Raw genomic sequence first — 16,891 nt, 5'->3', positions numbered from 1 at the left:
ATGAAAAAAATAGGGAGAATGTTATGTCAAATAGGATCTCATTGACCATTATTAGATTTCATTCTAAGAGCAGAAGAAGGGTACTACAGGGTGTTACTCTGAAGAATCAAAAGATCACTCATGGTAAATGGTCTTGTTTTCTTCACTGGGAAAATTGAAGTAGTTAGAGGATAATGCCCATAGACTCTGCTACCATCTACCCACCCACCAGTGTTGGCACCCACATAGTCTGCATCCCCTCCCATTACTATAGATTGTCTCTGTTCCAAGTTCAACTCTTTCACTTTTGAACTAGATTCTCCTCTTTCACATATTCAAGGACAAAACTCCAGCAATTTTTTTCTCTTTCATCCACTTCATAGTTTTCCCTTCACTACTGGGTCATCCCATCACATACAACAAATTTTTCTCTCATTTAAATTACTTTAAAAATCTTCTCTTGATTCTACTTACCTTTTATCTATTGCTACATTTATCTGTTTTCCTTTACCACAAAACTTTTTGAAAATGTTCTTTTATTCACTGTTTCTAATTCCTCTTCTATTTCCTTATAAGCCCACTTAAGTCAGGCTTTGGTGCTGACAAGTTCACTGAAACTTCAATTGTGCAATTACTGATGACTGCCATATTGTTATACCCGATGGTCGATTTTTAATTCTCATCTTATTTCACCTTTAACTCTTAAAAATTACTTCATTTGACTTTCAAGACACCATAATCTCAATGTTTTCCTCATACCTTACTGGTCACTCTCTGTCTCCTTGGTTGATTTCTCCTTTACTCATTGGCCTCATATGTTGGTATCCCAGGGTTTTCTCTTTTATATCTATTCTCACACCGTTTGCACTCCTAGCCATCTATATGATGATGACTTACCAAATTATATCTCAAGCCGTGAACTCTTCCTGTAATTCCAAACTTCTGTTCAAATATCCTGACAATCTCCTCTTGGTTATCTAACTAACATAGCAAATGTCTAATTGACATTCATTATATGAATTCTTATCTTCCCCTCCATGCCTCCCTCAACCAATAAAATGGTTACTTTATCCTTCCCTTTGCTCAGGTCAAAAGGCTTGGAGTCAACTCTGGGTCTTCTCTTTCATACTCTACCTACAATGCACTGGGAAATCCTGTTAGCTTTGCCTTTAAAACATATTCAGAATTTAACCATTTCTTACTTGATTATTACTGGCCCCCACTTACTTGATATTACAAATAGCCTCTTCAGTGACATGTATTCTTATGCTCTTGCTCACTACCATCTATACGTCTGGCAGCCAGGATGATACTCATGTAGTCCATGTTTGATTGCATGACAGCTCTGTTCAAAATCCTTAGTGTCTTCCTAAGTAGAACCTCTTAGATTAAAAACCAAAATTCTTACAAAGACCTACAAGGCCTGCATGAACTGGCCCCTCATTAAATCTCTAATATCATCTCTAACTTACTTCTTCCTAATTTGTTCTGCTTCAGCCACCTCAGCCTCCCTGCTAGTCCTCAAGAGTGTCAGGCATGTCCCTCCTTCCACGGCTTTGCTCTGCTTGTTCCCTCTCTTGGAATGGTCCAACCCAAAAATTCCCACAACTTTTACACTCATCCCCACTTCAGGTCTTTGCTCAAAATGCCACCTTCCCAATGAGGCCTCTGCTGACTCTTAACTATTAAAATTACCCAGAACTTCTAATTCTCCTTCCTCTGTTCTGTGTTTTCTTCAGCAGTTTTCATGTAATGCAGCATGAACATCTTAAACTCTGTTACACATTCACTTTAAAGACATGCTATCTTCTAAAATGCAACACCTTTCTTACCCATAAACTTCACAATACCTTGGATAATCTAGAGGCAAACCCTAACTAGGGATGGAGGATTTGACAAGCTCAACTAAACTATTTCTGTTTCAATCCTGGCTCACTAGCCATTCTAACCCTCTCAAGCAACATGAGAGGTATACTTGTTCTAAGTATACTCACTTCCCATCCTGACCGCCCCCTGCCCCAGTCCCAGTTGTTATAGAAACGGACACTTCCCACTCCATGGAAGAATCCAGGCACGGATAACAAATCCTGAACTAATTGCTTCAGGAAGCTCCTTCCATCTGAGGAGGATATTCTGGGTGGGTTTAGGGCTTAGGTGATCACAGTCACCTTCAAAGCATGCAGTTTATAGGGGAAAGGTGAGTGGGGCACTCTGTGATAAGCAGACACTATGATATGTGATAATATGATGATGCATTCTTGAGATACCTAAGTCCTACCTTGAGATACCTAAGTTCCAGATATGCAAGTCTGTACCATGGAAACATACACAAGCAAGCATCGGGCCTTTTTGAATGGAGTAACTTCTTCACCACCTACAAGTTGGGTAGCTAAATCCCCACCGCAGCAAAGTAGAATGTAAGAAAGAAGGAAAAACTATCCCACTCCAAAGAGTTCACTGGCCAAAGAATTTTGTAGCATCCAATCTCGGTTGCGGCTGACCAAGGCAGTCTGATACGGCTATTATATATTTCAAGGTCACATGGATTTGGCCACATGGAATATAATTTCTGGCTGGAGCATGTTCTTTCAGAAAGTTGGATGTGTTCTCAGTTGAAACACTATAGGTTTTCTCCAATTGCACTGAATTACCCATCAGGAATTCCTCTAAGCTTGGTGACCTCCTTGGTTTTGCTCCTGCAACGGGACTTAGAGTCAAATCCCCAGCTTCTCTTTTTCAGGGAGGACAAGGAATTCAGACAGATGAGAACAATGAGAGAGAGAAAGGTCACCAGAGAGAGAAGATGAAGGGAATAGAGGAATGGCAGATACAATATGTTAGCATATAAACACATTATAATTTTGGCCAAGATTGGCCCTGTTGGTAGGAGTTTTTCTTTGCATGAAGTTTTCTCTCAGTAAATAATAGTCTACTCTCTCGGTAGCATCTGACGCCACTGCTGTAATGATTTTTTAACTTCATAAGTTTCCTAGAATGTTGGTCCAAATGAAGGCACCCCAGTTATGTCTCAGTCGTGTACCTATAGTGCGACTGTTGCTGCCATCTCTCAGCAGTCCCTGGCAATGCCACACTGCTTCACCATCAGCTTCAAAGTGTCCTTGAAGTATATATTCTGACTACATTGAATGGGAGTGCCCCATCTCAACTTGCAACCATTGGATTCCTGTAGGATAGAATTTGTAAAGAAAACAAGGTTTAATCAAAAGCATTAAGAGTCTCTTCTTGTTGACAACTTTTTGTTTTAAGGTAACCATATTTACTGTAAATTATTTTTTTAATCTCTCTTCTAGTGACCTACATGTTTAAGCAATTGATTATACTTTGCATGAAAATCAAAGTGTTCTTTCCCCAGTTTACTTTTGTTATCAGGGCAATGCAAAATCTGTTTGCCTGAATTAGGTTGCATTTCATTAATCTCTTCAATATGAAATTGTGGTGGCTCATGGTTAATGAGATTTAAGAATGTGTGTTACTTAAATTGTGACTAACTTATTTTAAAAGTATGTCAGAAAATAATGATTGTTTCTAGTAGTGTTAAAGTATTAATGATTTGTAAGTCTTGGTACACCTGACTGAACTTTGGTTAGATTACCAAGTGTAATGAAGTGTTCAGGATATTTCAGAATTGAGTAGTATATTGCAGATTAGTTTAATCTAATACAAGAGAATGTGGTATCTATTAGAAAGACAGACAATATAAAATATCAGGGAAGTTCAGGGGAGGGAGAGATTCTTTCAGGCTAGGGCACTACCCTAGTCTCATGGTCATCTTTCAGACCTAGCTCGTCTCATTCATTAATTATTCATTCATTCAAACACACATATTCAAAACCTACAATGTGCTACATACTAAGGATGCAAAATGAATATATTACCATTCCTGCTCTTAAGGTATTTAGTGTATCATATAGTCATGACACAGTGTTTTTAAGTGTTAAGCTAAAAGTATGTACAAAGAGAAAGAGAAGAGGCTAATAGCTCCATCTTGTGCTGGGGTGACAGCAAGGAGTGTTAGGGACATCACAAGGAAGAAACAGGCATCTGCACTGCACCTCGACAATTTGAAGGTCAAATAATAGTCAGGTGGTGGACAGGAGAAGAACGGAATCTGACAAATGGAATTACAAGCTCAAAGTCATTGTTACAAGCTATGTATTTGCATTTCAAAGGCAACTCCTGTTGTCTTCAAATATGCTTTAAAATAATTTAAACATCTCATTTATTTTTAAACAGAGCCATTGAACTAAGACTAAACTTAGCAAATGATTTACCTGGTCACAGACATTCAAGAAAACAGTAAAATGGTTAAAATGAAAAAGTCAAAACAAGAGTTTGATTGACACTTGTCTATTTAAACATAACCAGAGTATATTTAAGGGATGAAGCATCCTATATGGTATTGCTATTGATTTTTATGGCTATTTATTCATATTTTAAGCCTTATCTTAACAATTCTCTGAGATAGGACTATAGTGGAGGAGTGAAATCTCCTCAATAAGAGGTATAATGCTAAGTAAATTCTTATTTCTCCCTATCCCCTAGATTTAGCAGTATTTACACCCCACCAGTTTCTACTAAGTGCATGCACACATGTGGGCTGTACAAACAGTTCCTGGGTCCTACTGTACACAGCACAGCTGCCACCAGAACACGTGGATTCCCCAGTTCTGACTGTCCTGGATTCTAGAACTATATACATACAGTAAGTAGAAATGTTGTCTCTCTCACATGCTGGTTCATGCAAGAATCTCAGTGAGTTCAATCAGGGGAGGAGCTTGTGACATAAAATTAATTTTATTGTGATTAAATGCATAGAAGTGATTAGTTCAGTGGATCTGGGAACCTTTGATTATCACTTGCCAGCCTAATTTCCATTTTGTCTTTATGCAATCAGGCTGAGCTACATAGGTACACAGATTCCATGCAAACTTCAATAAACAAAAAACTGACCACTTTCATGACTGCCTTGAATATTTTATGTTTGGGGCATTATTTGTAATAATTTGGAATTAGGAAGTATGTATATCTTTTTGAGTATAATCCAGTACCTTCTTTTTCCCTTATTACCTGCAGTTGATGTCAGAAAGGAAGTTTCACATATAGGCATGTTCTGATGATTTCTGGTATTAGTGATTCTTGTCCATTTCCTGATACCTGAGGTATAAGGTGTACTATTGTGCTGAGCTAAAATCTAATAGGTCTCTCTTATCAAGAGTTACTACTTGTTCATATTTATCTCTTCTGGACTCAGTTTTCTTATCTGTAAAATAAAAGTTTAGACTAAATGAATTCTGACATTTATTCAAGCCAAAAAATATTATGATTCAGATCTCATTGTTCCATGTCTAAATTCTCCTGTTGGCTTTGTTGTGCCCCTAAGCCAAGCCACGTTACTTAGCCAAAAACATTTCCCACGACTCGGGTGTTTCTCAGCTTAACAATTTCCTGTCTGTTCTATGACTTGCCCTTCTCATTTCCACTGCTAAGTTGTAACCCTCATCTGAGACGCCCTCTGTTCTTCCTTCTACCTATCCAAATCCAATCCATCTGTTAAGAATAAAATCTTATGTATCTAAGTAGTGTGTCACTTCATTCAAGAAGTCCTGCCTGATTTTTTCAGCCCTTCCAGTCATCAATTTCACTGTCTTCTCTAATTACATATTAACCCTGTGTTGGATTCCTGGATTTTCCAGGACAATTATATTATTCCCTCTTTTCCCCATATCTAAGTTCTCAGAAGTTCTGCTTCTGAAGTTTTTGTTCTACAGCTTAAATTCAAAATAAATACTCGCTTATACATTTTTGTATTGTTAGCTAATTAAAATTACAGGTAACCAGATGGCAGGAGCCATATCATATTTTCTTTTTGCCCCTCAGAATAGGCATTGGATAACTACTTCAGTGTTTTATTTTAAATGAATCAATTTTGAGATTTACGTTTTTTAAAAAAGTGTCACAAATCCAAGTGCAAATGTGTCCTTTGAAAATCCTGCATATTTTAGTTTTGACTTGAATGAATGATAATAATGTATTTTACCATTCCCAGGTGGAAACAACCAAGAAAAATAAGTGGGATTCTGGAACGCTATGTGTTATATATTTCAAACCATACACATGATTTTACAATTTGGAGTGTCATCTATAACAGTACAGAACTTTTCCAGGATCATATGCTACAATACGTTTTACCTGGTAATAAATATCTCATCAAGCTGGGAGTAAGTTTATTTCCATCACTTTCTCTGTCCCCATTCCTTCCACTTCTTCTCCCCTTCCCGTTGTCCATCTTTTCTTTCTCTCTCACTTAAAAAAAAAAAAATCAAAATCTTCATGTATTGCTGTTTATACTGAAAACTCACTTCCCATCCTAAATGTGAATTCTGTTGATCTAATACCTACACATTTATTTTATATTATGCAAAATGATAGAATAACACCCTGAGTCAGTAGATTTTCCCAAGTCAAAGTTGGGATTATCAAGATTTTCAAAATTACTTGTAGAACATCATAATTGTTAAGAACTTTTTCTAAAGTGCTAGGATTCATAAGGTTATTTCCCTGTGGCATTTGTATTCATTTAAAAAACAATGCACAGTATGAAAATTTAGATCTTATATTTTTAAATGGAAGTTTAAATGACCGTCATATATTCTTGACTGTTATTACATTCTGGTTTATATTATGCTCCTATCTCAGAAGAACAGTCACTTAATAAAACCCCAGAATCAACATAGTTTAGAGGTTCCCTTAGACAAACAATAGCATTTTTTTAAATGCAAAAATAGCACTTTTACACAAAGGTCTTTTAAAAGACCTTGATATTACTGTGGAATTTATACTCAGTAATTCCTTTTGTTTTTTGATGAAATATAATCTTTTTTAAGTTTAATAGCATGTCTGAAAATAACTGAATATAAACATGAGATTGTCCCTATTTGTTTTAAACACACTCTTCATTTTATAGCAATACCTATATAAGGATATTTGCTTTGATAAATGCCATAGAAAATATTCTGCTCTTGATTATGAATAAATTTACATTTATGTAGACACTGTGTATGCATTCATTTTACTTAACATGCTCTTGAATGCTCTAAATATTATACCATGAGAAAATAAACTACACTCAACTATTGCTAACTGTCTGACTTAACACCACAAAACAAGGGCAATCAGACAGTGGTTAAAAAAATACTGTTCAAAACTGACTCCATGTGCCTAGGTGTTCTGCACAGCAGTTTATGAAACAGCACTTTGGTTACGTACAGTTTTATTACTCATTAAGTAAGAAATATACTAACTTGATTTTCAAATGCTAACACAGAAATACAAACTATTTTCAAAATAATGGTAGTATCAAAATTAGGAAGAGTCTTAATTTTTTGGAAGCCACCAAAACTAAACCAAAAATTGTGCTCTTGGTTGTTTATCAGAAGTAGGCAAATGACATAGAACAGATTCTATTCCTAGGGCCGTTTTTAGGATGTGCTGTGCAGTCAATCAGAACTCATATCAATCTCCTAGATTTTATAAATCTATAATACCTTGAAAAATACATACTAGTAGATTAGGAGTCCTCTGCCCTGAGTATTAATTCAGATTTTGCTACAAACTGTGTGACCTAAGGCAAATTCACTTAACCTCACTGAGTTTTATTTTCTTCAAGTCTAAAATTAGAACATTGAACTAAATGATGTTTAATGTCTCTGAGCCATAAAATTCTATGATGCTAAAAAAAGTAATCCCAAACACTATTCTATGGAGTCAAATGCTATCTGTCAGCCACTGAATAGTGTTGATGCAAGATGTTATAAAGATGTGAAAATCCTTGCCTTAACTCTTGGTAGGGAAATAAACTTGCTCACATTATTTTCAAGTTCACTGTATTTATTAGGGCAGAAAATAATATATTTTCAGGGAGGATTCAACTAACAGGGTTTTTACTTAACTCTGTTAAGCAGTAAATTAAATGAACCAGAACATTTTAGGTTCATCCTGGTTAATTGAGGGATTATTGTATATTTCACAGTTTCAATATAATAACTGGCTTTCAAGGTCATTAGATTAGTAGATCGAGAGCAGGTTCTCAGCAAAGTGGAGTTGCCTTTATAGATCATTTTAGCATGTTGACTAAGAGCTGCAAAACAAAACATAAAGATAACAAAGCCTTTAAGCAGCATTTGGAATAGAGGAAGCTACACGGGGATTTGAACCACTGTGATTTACCCTAGGCTTGGAGCAGGTATGTTACTTCATGTAACGTCATTTAGTTTTCACATTTGACTGGATTATAAACTGCTGAAACATAAGGACTGAATCTTTCAAAATTCGATCTGCAGTTTCAAGCACAGGGCCTATTGGAAATGGGAAGCTGAGCAAACAATTCCTGAATGAATGATCACCAAGGACATCATTTCATGAAGGTTCTAAGACTTTTGATATGAATTAAATAATTTGCTTGGAAACATTGGAATTAGGAATGGTGTGGTTCCAAAACATACTCTTTCCACTGCAAAAAAAAAAAAAAAAAAAAAAAGCATAATATGTTGCTACTCTCAACAAAGGCTATTTTGAAATGTGATAAAATGTGATAGCTCCTAATAAAGAAGACTATATGTTAAAAATAAAATAAAGAAGCTATTAATACAGACAGCTATCAAGACAGGTGTTGCTTGATAATTTTCATACTACTGCTAGCCATTTGTAACTTGATGAATTCTAAGTATTATATATTCCTGAAAGATTCCTGGAAATGGCTTAACTTTTTAAGTAATTATGGATCAAGTGGCCTTTTTCTTTTTCTTCGTGCTTTAAAATATGTTGCACTCTTAACATCCCCAATCCCTGTGGACCTGAAAACTTACTGGAAAAGAGAATGCTAGTTTTGGTCCGGGCACACTGGCTTACATCTGTAGTCTCAGCACTTTGGGAGGCCCAGGTGGGCAGACCAGTTGAGGCCAGGAGTTCAAGAACAGCCTGGCCAACATGGCGAAAACCCATCTCTACTTAAAATACAAAGAATAGCCGGGCGTGGTGCTGCAAGCATATAATCCCAGCTACTCGGGAGGCTGAGGTACGATAATCCCTTGAACCCGAGAGGCAGAGGTTGCAGTGATTCGAGATCTGCCACTGCACTCCAGCCTGGGCAATACAGCAAGACTCCATCTCAACAACAACAAAAAAAGGGAATGCTAGTTTTGGATTGTCTTAATAGTCATGATTTCAAAAATAATTGATACAATTTTATTATTTATGCATTTTATTGTACCAAAATTGAATCCCTTATTTGGCCAGATGTTACTCATCATTTCAAGGCAGAGTTATGCCTTTATGAATTTTTCAAAATGGCTGTAACTGAGAAAAGCTATAAGCGATGGTTAAAACAACTTATTTTAATGGCTTTCAGGCTTTCAAAGACCTTGCTATTTCATAAAGGCATCTTTAATCAACCTCACTATTTTGTTTAGTTTTTCCAGACCAGAATTTTAATCAGCATTCAGCTGTATTGAATGTAGTGGCCTCTGGTGCGGGCAGGTCAAACAAGATACTGATTGGTTCAATTTCATTTAGATGATGTCAGATTAGACCAATTGGAAGCAGCTTTAAGAACATTTATTTTCCCATCAAAGGAACTAAGATAATGTCCTGCTTACTTAGGACCCTCTAAATGCATCCAAAAAGAATGTGGGCAAAACAAAATAAAATAATTTGCAGGTAATTCTGTTATTTCAGCAGCCTCTTTATAAATAATTTCATTTACAAGAAAAATGCTTTCATAAATGCCTTATATTCTTAAGAGATTTATTTGTCAAGTTACTGGTTTATGGATCTCAGATGACATAGTAGAAGAAACAGTCCTTCTAAACCAAAGGATGTTTTTACTTATCCTAGAAGACATCATAAAATCCTCAAAACAAAGTAAATTTTAATTCACACTCTGTTTTAAAAATATATACTTATATGTTGTATAGTATAGAATTTATTTGGGGAGAGTTAGCAGGGGAAATATTTTAGTATACAAATAAGAAAAAAAAGTGACAAATAGACTATCAGAATTAAATCCCAGTGTGTTACAAGTTTAACAATAAGAAGCTGCAACATTTTTCCCTTCTAAGGAAAAAAAATCTGAAAAATGCAAATGGATGGATTTTTTTTCTCCCTGAGAAGTGGGAAGAATTTGTCTTTGACCATTTTTCCTTTGATAACTCAGCTGTCTCATATGGCCTCTTTTCCTGCCATATTTTCTGGTGGACTTTTAGCACATTTGAAATGTCTGGGGTCTTCAACTTTTTTTCTATTTTAATTGTTGGGCAATTATTTTTTGAGCTCACAGTGACCTGTCCTAAAGCTTTGAGTCAGAGTTTGGCCACATTTGCAAAGATTCCATTCTCTAGAGGAGTATGGTTTTTTTCTTGCATAGAAAGGCACATGCCACACTGAGAATTAGAGGAAACCCACAGAGGTTAATTAGGTACCCAATCTTAATGCAATTTTCATGCTCAGGCCACAATTTAACCCATCTGAAAGTTGCTTAATTAAGCTGGTAAGAAATTATCCTGAAGGCATGGGCTATTGCTATAGTCTTGTAATAGCAAGTGAGATTAATTTCCATGTTTGTTGACCATAAACTGTTGTTTATGCTTATAATGAAGAATTTGCAACTAGTTGCAACAACTTTGCAAATAGTAGTGTACTCCCATATTTAAAAAAAAAATCTAAAAATCAGTCAGCTTCCTTCTGTCTTTGGGGAAAACAATATTGACTGCTTTAAGAATCACAAAATCACTCCCTCAGTATCAAACTGAAAAATCAGAGAGACGCCTAAAGAAAGAGATGCTTTAATTTTTTATCTTAGTAATATCTCTTACACAAAAATGAGCTAAATATCTCTGTTTTTTTACATTGTCTTATGATTTTGCTTTATTTTCTTTTTTATTTTGGTAAAATTTAGTGCTTTTTGAAAGATTTTTAAACTTTGTTTTATCAACTGAAATTGTAACTTGAAGAGATACTGAACCAAGCTTAAGTATAGTTTTCAAATATCATTGTTATATAAGGATATAATTACTAATATTTACTAGCAAATATGGGCTGAAAACCCCTTAATGTATGTATCAATTTCCTGGAGAAGTGGTTGTCCAGTAAGTTTAAAACATTATTTGCAGTTTATTATGAAAGTGCACAGGGAAGTTTCTGTAACATTCATGTTACCATTTCTGACATTAGTGATACTTAATTAGGGAACAGAGTTCTGTGATCATGTTAAATTTGTCAAACATGTTTTAATGAAGCCTATCTACTCTGACACATAAGTAAATTATGTGATCCTTTAAGCCACTAAACATTCACTCAACAATTGCTTTGTATTTGTTGTTTTATGAGAAACATTGTTTTATTTAATTTTACTTGGTGTTATACTATAAACATATTGGTCACACTGTAGAAATAAAAGGCAATTGTATTTGCTGCACATCTTTTCTTCCCTAGAAGTCAGTTGTTTTGTCTTAAAGTAGTCTTCATCCTCTAGCACTTTACTTATGTTATATGTACACATGTTGTGTGTGTGTGTGTGTGTGTGTGTGTGTGTGTGTAACTCACTCTGGGAACTTTTGTGCAAGGCTAACTTCAGCAGGGCTGTTTATCCAGTCAATATATGCCCTACATCTCTAGGCTCTAACTTAAGATGCCTCCTTAATTCATACATTCATACCGTCTCAGTTATTCTCTAACTATTGGGGATGGCTATCTTATGTCTTAAAAAGCAAACTAAATAAATGTTAAATCTTAACACTGAAATGAATTTATTTTGGGGAAGTAAAAGTAGCACTATATAACAAAATCTGAAACTCTTTACTATGAATTCTCTTTCCTCAATGTTCATGAAAACTTTTGGGACCAAGAGTGAAATGAGCATTTTTGCATCTCTGTTTAGGCTTGCACGGGTGGTGGGTGCACAGTGAGTGAGGCCAGTGAGGCCCTAACTGACGAGGACATACCCGAAGGCGTGCCAGCCCCCAAAGCCCACTCATATTCACCTGACTCCTTTAATGTCTCCTGGACTGAGCCTGAATATCCGAATGGTAAGTGAACTCTTTTAGCCTCAAGTTAAAAAGATGATTAGCAAAGGTAAATTAATATTCTAAATGGCAGCTTATATGTGGTGCTTAATTTTTAATGATCATTTTAGCACATAAAATACCTAAGATAGTATCATTGTCTGTAGTTGGGGAGATTGTGGTTTTTAGGCTAACACACAATTTTGGTGGCTCAAAAGTGCTCCCTTTTGATAGTTTTTGTGTACTGCATCTCATTGTTTAATATGCTCCAGGAGAGGTGAAGAGAGCAAACGGGGAGGATTCCCAAAGAATGCCGTAGTGAGAGTGACATTGTGTTTTCAATGACTTTCTGTTTTTAAAAGCCATTAGTTCTTCCTCGGAGAAGGAGAGAGGTGGAAAGTTCATGTACATATTGTGTCAAAACGCTTTTGATTTAATAAGTTTATCTTAAAAGAGGCCACTTGGAACTCTGTATTTTTTAATATACTATTTATAAATATTTCAACATGCTGTTTTTAAACAATGCATAGATTAAACATACATATATTTATACATATTTAGCTGGAGGCAAGTTTTGTGCATTTCTAAGCAATATATATGTTTTTGTACAGTTTAGTGAATTAAGCTAGTCAGTTACGTTTCACTAAAATAAAATCTCATTATGAAGAATTTGTAATAGTTTTGGGTAGAAATTGCTTTATTCATTTAGTGGAAATATCTTTAAGGTTCATATAACATAGTACCATTGTTTCACACTGATGGAAGCTTACTCGACATTAAATTTCATTCCTCTTTGAGACAAATATCAATAAGACTTTTAATATAGAAACTCTTTTAAGAAACTCATTACTGAAAATTGAAATGGACTCTTTTAGCACAGCCAAAAAGAATGAAAGAAAAAAGTTACAGTTTTATTAGTTTGTCTTATGTTTACTATGATATTAATTATTCCAGCCATCTCATTTTAATTAAACTTTTGGCAAATGCACTAGATATATTTGAGGTAATGGAGAGAATTCTAATAATCAGAGTGAATTATTATCTCTGCTATTGAAGTTATTCCTGTACTATTACAAATTTTCCAAGAAAAAATAAATGGATGCCTATTTGATACTATATTAAGCAATCAACAATCTTGTTACGCTTCTTACTCCACAAAGAACCCTAGTTCATAGATGACAATGAAAATGTTAATGATTTATTTCAATTGGATTGCTGTGAAATGCTGTTACATGATTTGCATAGTAGAGCACTTCCCTTCATCCCAATTGGTTAATGCAACTAGAACTACAATTGCACTCAGAATCTTCAGCTGTTCAGGGAAACATTTTCCACATTACAAGGCTCTTTGAATGTTTTGTGTATTTGTGTATGTTTTGCATATTTGCAAGCAGTTTTAAAACGTACTCATCAAGCAAGAAGAATTTGGGAGATTTTGGAGATTTGTATTAACACTTCCATGGTATTCCAAAGTCTTGTGTTTAATTAGAGTGGGATTTTTAGAATTTTAATTGTGGTACAATGGTTAGACATTTAAAAGGTAGTTTTATTTTTTTTAAAACTACTTTTTTTTGTTTTTACTACTTCTCCCCACTTTCCCCCAATTTTTTAGCTTTTTGTTTCTCTTGTTGATTGTCTAGAGAGGGATAATCTGATTGTTGGAAAACATCTTGTCTCTGCATCTGTCTTCGAAGTCCCCACACCTCTCCTCAAATACCCAAAGAATAAAGTCTAAATTTTTTAGTCTGGCATTCAGGTTACTACCAACTTGTGACTCAACCTGAATACACATTGCCTTGTAACATATCTTCCTTTCTAGCCATGCTGGAATATGTATGGCTTAATGTTGGGTTGGAAAACATGGGTGGAGTCAAATAGGCCTAGAGTCAAAAATTGTTTCTGATGTATAGTGACTGTGTTACCTCAGGAAATTCATTAACTTCCATGGACCCCAATTTCCTTGATTAGAAAATTGAGATTAACAGGCTGGGCCTGGTGGCTCACGCCTGTAATCCCAGCACTTTGGGAGGCTGAGGTGGGTGGATCATGAGGTCAGGAGATCGAGACCATCCTGGCTAACACAGTGAAACTCCGTCTCTACTAAAAATACAAAAAATTAGCCAGGCATAGTGGCAGGTGCCTGTAGTCCCAGCTACTCAGGAGGGTGAGGCAGGAGAATGGCATAAACCTGGGAGGCGGAGCTTGCAGTGAGCTGAGATCACACCACTGCACTCCAGCCTGGGTGACAGAGTGAGACTCCATCTCAAAAAAAAAAAAAAAAAAAAAAAGGAAAATTAAGATTAACAATCCCTGTCATCACCCTGTCTTTACCTGTAGAAATACAACTCATTCTTCTAGGCTAACCGTAGGCCTCTTATTCCATGAAATCATCCTACTCTTCCTTAAGTTTAAAGTAAACTTTCCCTCTTCTCTTGACTATGTGACCTGTTTCTATGCCTTCATAATGGAACTTCATTCAGCCTGTGCTTAAAGTTATTTGCGTATATGTCAAACACTCCCACCAGATGCTAAGGACCATAAATCATTAATTTCTCTTTCACTCCACAGAGCCTAACACAATGTTCTACTTTTTATTGGTACACAATAATATTTAATTCATTTAATATTTCTTGTGGAAATTACCTTTGATCAGTGGCATATATACTCCAAAGCCCTGGCTCTTTAATGATACCAAGAGAGATGATAGAAGTACTTACCATCCAGTGTCTGCAATATATTTGTTCAAAATGCATTTGTTCCTAAAATATATTTTTCTAGCTGTGTAGATTCTGAGGCTGGGTTTCTCTTTTGAGAATGTCGATCTTGCATTTGACCAAAGAATTTTTTTCTTTTCTGGATTATGCCCAATTCAAAGTTAATGGTACCAGGCTCACATGGCAATATATGCTACCTAATGGTTGCTTTCTAATTTCTGAATATGCTGCAGAAGAGAAATACAATTGGAGAATAAGATAGACTTCATTCTTGTGTAACTAAATAAACCCTTTCAAAATATTTTAAATGGTATTTCTCAAACTTATCTGATTCTTAGAACAATCTTGGGAGCACCAATTGAATAAGTAGATTCTAGGCTCCACCACAGACCTCCTAAATAATCAGAATCTTCCACTGCCTCGGTTATCATCAAAATGCCCCTGGGTATTTAATACATTTTCCAACTGAGACTTCTCACAAAATCCTCCACCTGGATTTTTGTTACATCTTAAACTCAGCATATCCAAGTTGATTTCTCCTCATGGTCTCCATCTCTCTACTTGCTCTTTCTCCTGTATTCCCTCTCTCATGGATTTGCACCACCCAGCCCTGCCAGCCAGTATACTGGGCAGCAGTCTTCACTTTAAACCTTGCTCACCCCTGACTGCTGTCACCACACAACCCCTCGACTGCACTTCTCTAGTGAAGGCCATTAATATTACTTACCCAGATCTCTTCAGGAGCCTCCTCATGCCATGCAAAAAAATTTGCATTTGTTCATTCAAAATATGTATTTTGATGACCTACTAGGTTCCTTCACTCTTATATATACAGTGCATTTCCTTGCTTCTTGATCTCAAGGATATCAGAGTCCTCGGGGAAAATATCCATATAAATGAATTCTCACAAGGTGGGGAGGTGCACAAGGTGCCAGGTACACAGAGAAGCAGCTCCTAGTGGTTCCCTATGAGATGCGGACATGTCATCTCTCTGCATCCTCATGAAGATGTTGCGGGACCAGAGATAGACATGTGTTTAGTCTGAAACAGGTATTACTTGCCTGGTTTTGCACACTCAGGTTTCAAAATCTTGACTCTGTTAATCAGTTATGTACCTAAAGGGATGTTTGTTCACTAGGGATTTATAAACATGAACAAAGATTTGTTGAGAAAAATTAAACACAATTTCTATAATGAGAACTAGGTATATTTTTATGCTTGCCTATATATGACAAAATATGAAAGGTATAAAAAGTTCTAATATAAATGTCCAGTCCTTGCCAATCAAACAATTGGTAGCCTTTGACCAGCATGGCTTAGGAAACATTCTCTCCTTGTCATAACTGATTCTGACTTAAATGATCATCTCCTACTCGTGAAAGTCTGATGGTACTCCTTAACCAATGCTTTAGGAAAATATCCTCTCCCTTTGTTATTTCAGTTCTCTTCCTTGTCTCCCAACCTGGTCCTGCTCCACAGTGTCTGTGCTGGAAAGCTTGCTAGTTGGTTCAGTACATACTTCATGAGCCCTGAGAATTTTTCCTAATTTGGTGTCTTTTGTTCAGCAGTGTACCAGCAGCTCCAAGAATAGTGCCTGAGACATAATAATTGCTCAGTTAAAAAATTGTTGATTACCATTATTAAAGAAAAGAACAGAAAACAATACGTTCTGGAAAGGATGTGGAGAAACGGGAACCCTTAAATACTGTTGGTGGGAATATTAAATGGTGCATCTGCTATGAAAAGTAGTGTAGAGGTTCCTCAAATAATTAATAATAGAATTATTAGATGATGTAGCAATCCCACTTCTTGAAATATATCCAAAAGAATTGGAAACAAGATGCATTGCAGCATTATTCACGGTAGCTAAGAGGTGCAAACAACCTAAGTGTCTATGGACAGATAAGTAGATAAGCAAAATGTGATATATTTACACAATGGCATATCATTCAGCCTTAAAAAGAGGGAAGTCCTGTCATACAATACAATCTGGATGAAACTTGAGGACATTATGGTAAATGAAATAAGCCACTCACAAAAAGACAAATACAGCATGATTGCACTTATGTGAGTTTATCTATAGTAGTTGAATGCACAGAAACAGAAATTAGAATTACGGTT

At 35.8% G+C, this 16,891-nt stretch overlaps 1 protein-coding gene across 1 annotated transcript in view; it reads left to right on the top strand.

Moving 5' to 3' along the window:
* The window catches only part of USH2A (usherin), an 843,890-nt gene that overhangs the window by 454,744 nt on the left and 372,255 nt on the right, over positions 1-16,891 (top strand). The window contains exons 34-36 of the mRNA XM_031015607.3: positions 4,543-4,702; positions 6,047-6,218; positions 11,933-12,080. Of these exons, the coding sequence (XP_030871467.3) occupies positions 4,543-4,702; positions 6,047-6,218; positions 11,933-12,080 (480 nt within the window). The remainder of the gene's footprint in view (positions 1-4,542; positions 4,703-6,046; positions 6,219-11,932; positions 12,081-16,891) is intronic.

This window comes from Gorilla gorilla, chromosome 1 (assembly GCF_029281585.2).
Source record: "Gorilla gorilla gorilla isolate KB3781 chromosome 1, NHGRI_mGorGor1-v2.1_pri, whole genome shotgun sequence".
Taxonomy (NCBI): domain Eukaryota; kingdom Metazoa; phylum Chordata; class Mammalia; order Primates; family Hominidae; genus Gorilla; species Gorilla gorilla.
This window is presented reverse-complemented; position numbering and strand designations above follow the sequence as displayed.